Source organism: Sphaeroforma arctica (genome assembly GCF_001186125.1).
Source record: "Sphaeroforma arctica JP610 unplaced genomic scaffold supercont1.578, whole genome shotgun sequence".
NCBI lineage: Eukaryota > Ichthyosporea > Ichthyophonida > Sphaeroforma > Sphaeroforma arctica.
This window is the reverse complement of record NW_014039980.1, coordinates 4,665-10,777: the sequence shown is the minus strand read 5'-3', so window position 1 is coordinate 10,777 and position 6,113 is coordinate 4,665. Positions and strand designations below refer to the sequence as shown.

The 6,113-nt window shown below is 41.0% G+C and overlaps 3 protein-coding genes across 3 annotated transcripts in view; 2 read left to right on the top strand and 1 right to left on the bottom strand.

Annotated features, from left to right (window-relative positions):
* The window catches only part of SARC_07364 (hypothetical protein), a 3,584-nt gene extending 1,302 nt beyond the window's left edge, over nucleotides 1–2,282 (top strand). Inside the window, exons 2-5 of the mRNA XM_014298697.1 lie at nucleotides 589–659; nucleotides 804–934; nucleotides 1,359–1,419; nucleotides 1,594–2,282. Of these exons, the coding sequence (XP_014154172.1) occupies nucleotides 589–659; nucleotides 804–934; nucleotides 1,359–1,419; nucleotides 1,594–1,650 (320 nt within the window). The 3' untranslated portion in view covers nucleotides 1,651–2,282. The remainder of the gene's footprint in view (nucleotides 1–588; nucleotides 660–803; nucleotides 935–1,358; nucleotides 1,420–1,593) is intronic.
* Nucleotides 2,283–2,450: 168 nt separating this feature from the next.
* SARC_07363 (hypothetical protein) lies at nucleotides 2,451–3,550 on the top strand (the record flags this gene model as incomplete). Its single annotated transcript, XM_014298696.1, has 1 exon — nucleotides 2,451–3,550. One exon carries the CDS (start codon nucleotides 2,451–2,453, stop codon nucleotides 3,078–3,080), a length of 630 nt encoding a protein of 209 aa, XP_014154171.1. The 3' UTR covers nucleotides 3,081–3,550.
* Nucleotides 3,551–4,032: 482 nt separating this feature from the next.
* On the bottom strand, nucleotides 4,033–5,865 carry SARC_07362 (hypothetical protein). Its single transcript, XM_014298695.1, has one exon. The coding sequence runs from the start codon at nucleotides 5,790–5,792 to the stop codon at nucleotides 4,500–4,502; it is 1,293 nt and encodes a 430-aa protein (XP_014154170.1). The 5' UTR covers nucleotides 5,793–5,865; the 3' UTR covers nucleotides 4,033–4,499.
* Between the last annotated feature and the right edge of the window lie 248 nt (nucleotides 5,866–6,113).

The window sequence follows — 6,113 nt, the reverse complement described above, 5'->3', positions numbered from 1 at the left end:
TATATATACATGGTGATCCTGGTTATATATATATTATTTATATATGTATATATATAGATAGTTATTACTATATATATGTATACATATACATATATATATATGTATATCTATATATACTATGTATTTATATACACACACAGATATATATATATATATATATTTATATATCTATATATCTATACATTTATATGTATATATGTATGTGTGTTGTTCTATTTGTTTGTATTCAATTATTAATTTCTTCATACAAATATATATGTAGATACACACACATATATATATATACATATATATGTATATATATATATATATATATATATAATTCAGTGCCCGCTTTCATGGTTGCAAGCGACTCCTTTCTGTTAGATGAATATGGAATGCAGGTATGTATACGTTTGTCTTGTAGGCTATGGGTTTGAATCCAGTATTAGCAATTATGCTATATATACAATAAAAATTGTCATGTATTGCTAGGATTGATTGTTGCCAAAGGCTTTTATGCTGTTCGCCAGCGTTTGCTACGATGCATCTGCGAATGTTCACCCATCTCATGAAAATATTACAAAAATCTCTTAACACTTTATACAGAGTATGCGGAATGTGTGAATCAAAGAGGTACGCTGGAAGCACAGCTGATGGAGAATGAGATCGTCAAACAGGTGCGTAGCTCGCATGTATTGTAGATCGATGTCTGATCCCAATGCTCATACCGAGTGGCGAGTATCACCTTACTACCGGTGTTCCATGTAGAGTAAATACCCAGTATACAGGATCCACCAACAGTCATTCTCATGTCCGCGCAGGAATTGGACTTTGTCAAAGATGAAGACAATGACAAGGTGTTCAAGCTCGTTGGCCCTGTGCTAGTGTCACAAGAACTGGCCGAAGCCAAAGACACCGTGGCCAAGCGAATAGACTACATCAAGAAAGAAGTGTATGTAAACGTAATCGTTGTTGTGCACCTCATATTGTGTGTAGTTTGAAGCCAAGGACACCCTTGCCAAGCGAATAGACTACATTAAGAAAGAAGTGGAAGTAGACGTAATCGTTGTCGTGCACTTCATATTGTGTGTAGTTTGTGACGGGCGGTCGTGCGTAGGGCTATATACGTGCGACAGATGTAGCATCCGTCGATATAGTCCAAAGGTTTTAGTCGGATACAGGCCACCGCAACCCGTTCATTTTTGTTCTCCGCTTGGCTGCTAGATTCATTGGTCATCACAACCCATCGCAGTCACTACGGATTGGAGAGGGAAACCGTTATGAGCCCCGACGTTCGATTGACGAGTTCAGTTCATTTTTTGTGACATACATCTGCTCCTGCAACTTCCATTTGTTTGTCTATTGCGTTTATGCAGTGAGAGGCAAACCAAGCTAGGCCAGGATCTGGAGGTACAACTGAATGAAAAGAGGGATAAGGTAGGTAGTCTTCAAATGCCAATGTGACAGGCACCGGCAAAGTATATACGCTTATTGTGTTGCCGTATTTTGACTATGGCTTCTTTTATGTCAATTCCAAGGTTGCTTGCCTTTTAAAGCTTGCTAAACTAATCACCGCAACGTCGACTTTGTTTTTGTTTTTTGTACAACTAGATCCAGCAAATGCAAGCCCAGGCCACCAAGACTGCCAGTGCCCCGGCGAAAGCTTAGTGCTCAGTGTATTGCGTCGTATTAACGAGATGCAGATATAATATCACTTATTGAACTTCGTCTGAGCAAAGAGCATGTGCTTTCGAAACATGAACGAAAAGTATCTCCAAATTTCAGCAAGCTGGTGCGCTGCAAGATTGCATATCAGTTAACGGAGTGTGCCCATCACCAGAAGGGTCGTTAGCCATTGCTGAGTGAACAATTGTTGGTCATCTGGGTAGCTGCGCCTGGCCTAAGGTAGATTCATCCTAAAACGAGAGTCTAGATCTACAACCAGTTTTCAAGTCATCAAATAATATAATGCTACTAATAGAAGCGCGAGATTGGTACGGCTGACGCTGTTTCGTCGTTTACTCCTCTACGGTCCTTTGGAGAAGTAGTTAATGGATACCTGATACCCAATATGTACTCTTTTTTTCTTCTTAAAATATATTAGAAAAAATATCGATTTTGCGATGCAGCTGTATGTAAATGTATAACCAAATTTTAAGCCAATCATTTACAAAGTTGCAATTCAATTTCGAGTTTCCGACTTGGGGTTTTTTACGCGAATCTTACAGGGGAGTGGGGACAGTCCGGGTCTCCGACAAGAGTCTAAAATAAATATTCAAAATTAAAAGGAGGTCAATGTGCACTCATCTACCTTTACACACTCAACATTCTTGACGAAATGTGTAAAATATGAGAGAGGGAATAAGAGATGCAGATCATAGGATTAACCTTTTAAAAAAACAATTTTGTATATTAACTCGCATCAATCTACGATTTTAGCATTTCATTTTCATTTTCGCTTTTATTAAATGACAGTTCAATTTCTAATTTGGTCCATTTTTTTACATGCAACATTCGCTCTGGCAGCGCCCAGTCCTACCCTCACACCTACGGATGTCGCAGATACCGCATTATACTATAACCAACTCATCAACGCTCTTTTAGCTCTCCAGAGTTCGGAGGTGAGTGGTGGCAGTAACCCATCATCAGCCTTTTCGACATTTGTGTCTGTGTCGACAGCAGCTTCAGTAACCGAACCTAGTACGGGGACATATATCCCTATACAAACGAATACACCTGCAACAGCGGAAAAGGCTTTGATTATTGCTACATCGGCAATATCAGAAATCACAGCGCCTGTTGCTACAAATGTGGCTGTAACAATTGGTGATGATGAATCTGCGATGGACCTGATTGCTCTTAGTGGTAGCTGCGCATTGTGTCTAAACGGAGCATGGTGGAACGATATCTGCTATGACAACTTGGAAGATGCCGTGCACAAATCTTCTGCCGACGGTGTGATCACAGTAAGAGGTAAAATTAACGTTGATGAAGAGATTACAATTGACCGCGACACCAATATTGTTGGAGAGAACTGTAACGGCAGTCGACCAATAGTTACCCTGTGGCAAATATTCAGCAAAGAGCTGCATTCTTGATGGAGGGCAAAACCGAACCGGTGTTGTCTCTAAGGGGTATTGACTTTGTTAATGGTAAAGGTTTCAGCAGGCTAATTCGTTCGGAAGAAAAGGACGTGAAACAGGAAGAAGCGGATGACAGGACAAACAGTGCCAATCCCGCATACAGTCTAAACCTACATGATATATCGGCGACTAATTTCAATACAAAGGCTCGCGGGGGTGCAGTTATTTTCCTGCAGGTTGCTTAACATGTGGACATTACGAAATGTACATTTTCTAAAAACACTGTTGCAGATCCAGGAAAGGATTACTATGGTGGTGGTGGTGCAGTGAATTTTCATGAGTTGCTAAAGGATCACACCGTGCATTTAGAAGACAGCAGCTTCACAGACAACGACATGAGAGTTCGAGCACGGATTAGGAGCAGCCTTTACAATTGCAATTTGCAATGGTATTGTAGATATAATCTCTTCGCAATATATTGGGAATCGAGCAGCTGATGGTGGTGCAATTCACATTTCCAGAGTTGGTCTCGATAGTGTTGTCAGCATCATAGACAGCAAGTTTATCAAAAACATTGCGCTCGAACAGGGTTGGGGTAGTCGCGGGAGTGCTTTGCGCTTCAAGTACATTGCAGGGAAGGTTAATATTGACCTTTGTTCGACTCCAATGTCGCTTCTGAAGGTAGAGGTGTCAACGCGAACAATCGGATACAGAGTACGGGTCGCGTCGAGATTGCGGGCAAATTCGAGAATAATGCTCTAAACTAGGGGGTGTAGTATGGGACACTCATAATGGGCACTCAGGTGTGTTGACAATCAAAGTTGGTACACAATTTCTGAATTCAGAAAGCCCTGGACAGTACTCGCTTTACTTCAAAGGTATAGATGGTACAACAACTCAGAGCTGGTCAGAAACTGATCTGCAAAACCTCGCTTCCGACATAGTAGTCGGCAAAGGTGACCTTATTGAAACCGTCTAAGTCACCACGAAACAAGTGGCAAATATATAAGTCAATGCTAAATATATATGTTATCACTCTAGTCAGAGTGTACTGTCGGCAACTGCTGGCTTGCCTAGTCGTCAATGTGATGGTACAAATTGATGGTTAATTAATTTATAGTTCAGGACTAATAGTCGATGTGCTTTCTGCACATGATTCTTTTTTATTAATATTGGGTGCCTCAGGTCACCATACGAGAATCTAAAATAGGTTTTACAATTATTCCGAGTCGCATTCGAATACATCGTGCTTTATTTAGAAGGCTATGCATCGCGTAGCTTCCGCGGTGTTTGTTCTTTTAAACACAAATATATTTAACTTGCTTCTTTGTGATGTTTTTCTAACACGAATGGTTGTTTCGCTTCTTGATATCTCTCTCTTCGAATTCTAGTACTATAACAATATCCCGTTGCTGTCTCTGTGAGATTGATTGCTCAATTTTGCGCTCCCACAACTTTGATACCCAAATCGCCCTTATCAGAGAAAGAACCAGAACCGTCCACAATTGCAACATCACTTCCTGCAATATCGCTTGGCACTACCTTTCGGGATTTCAAGCACTCGACCACATCGCATTGATCCTTTTTACACTCTTTCTGTATGTTGTCAGCCAAACACTGCTCGTAATCACAACCATTCTCTTCACAGAGCCGTCTAAGCTCCTCGTTATCGTCACTAAACTCCAAATAGCCAGCTAGCCATCGAGAAATGAACACCAGGATCAACATAACAGGAATCTCAATCAACGGACCCACTACAGCCGCCAAAGCCTGTTCTGAGTTCGCACCGTATAGAGCGATGGCCAAAGCCAGCGCCAATTCGAAGTTATTGCCCGCCGCCGTGAAAGCGATGGCTGAAGTCTTACCGTAAGGCATATCCATCTTCCAGCACAGCAAGAACGACCCAACAAACATAATCAAGAAGTAAAGTATCAAAGGTACGGCGACCAGCAGTACGCTAGTTATTTCGTCTACCATCTGTGAGCCCGACATTGCGAATATAATAACGATGACAAACAGTAGAGAGCACAGTGCTAGCGGTCCAATAGTGTTTGCAAATTTTGTGTACTTAGTTTCCCCCAGGAACCTTTGCCCAATTATCCAGGTTCCAAATCCAAGTGCAAATGGAATACCGAGGTAAATTGCAACGCTCTCCAATACCAACAGGAATGACTCTCCTATTGGGAGATCCTCTCCATTATCGCTAGAGATATCCAGGGCCGGCAAAAAGATCTGAATGATCAACATTTCGTACACGGAATACAGCAGAATCTGCAATACACTATTTACCAAGACCAAAGTGACAGCCAGATCCATCTCTGCACCCGCCAGCTCGCACCAGATTAACACCATCGCGATACAACGGGCGATACCAATAAGAACAAGTCCTTGTAACAGCTCCGGATGGCTGTGTAGTACTGCCAAGCCCAGAAACGTCATCAACCATGGACCGATAATCCAATTCAAAGAGATCGACGTTCCCACAGCTTTAGGGTTTTTGAAAATCTGACCAACTCGCCCGTAATCGACTCGCATCAAAGGTGGATACATCATCACAATCAGACCAACGGCCAAGAATATGTTTGTATCTCCACCCACCGTTGCACCCGTTAAGAAGTCGGATACCCCAGGGATATAGGATAATCCTATTCCAAGCCCCACTGCCAGAGCAATCCAAAGGGTCAACAGACGATCAACCCATCCCAACTTGTCGAATTCAATAGCCATTGTTATTGAACTCTATTTTCCGTTCCGTATTTCACTTGAGTTTAATTATCCGACTTGTTTGTCAACAGTAAGTATTATGGATCAATATATCGAAACACCAGTTTATTTTATATACAAAATATACACGATGAATATTTTACACTTTTATTTTTTACACCGATACCCGAGTCCAGTCTCCAGACTCGGAGTCAGAAGTCAGAAGTCGGAAATCAGAATCAGAGGACCAGAAGTCCAAATCTAATTATATATATTTATATAAAATAAAATAAAATAAAATAAAATAAAATAAAATAAAATAAAATAAAATAAAACAAAACAAAA

Excerpts from the sequence above, each read along its gene's own strand:
- SARC_07362 (XM_014298695.1), bottom strand. The coding sequence starts at position 5,792 with ATGGCTATTGAATTCGACAAGTTGGGATGGGTTGATCGTCTGTTGACC.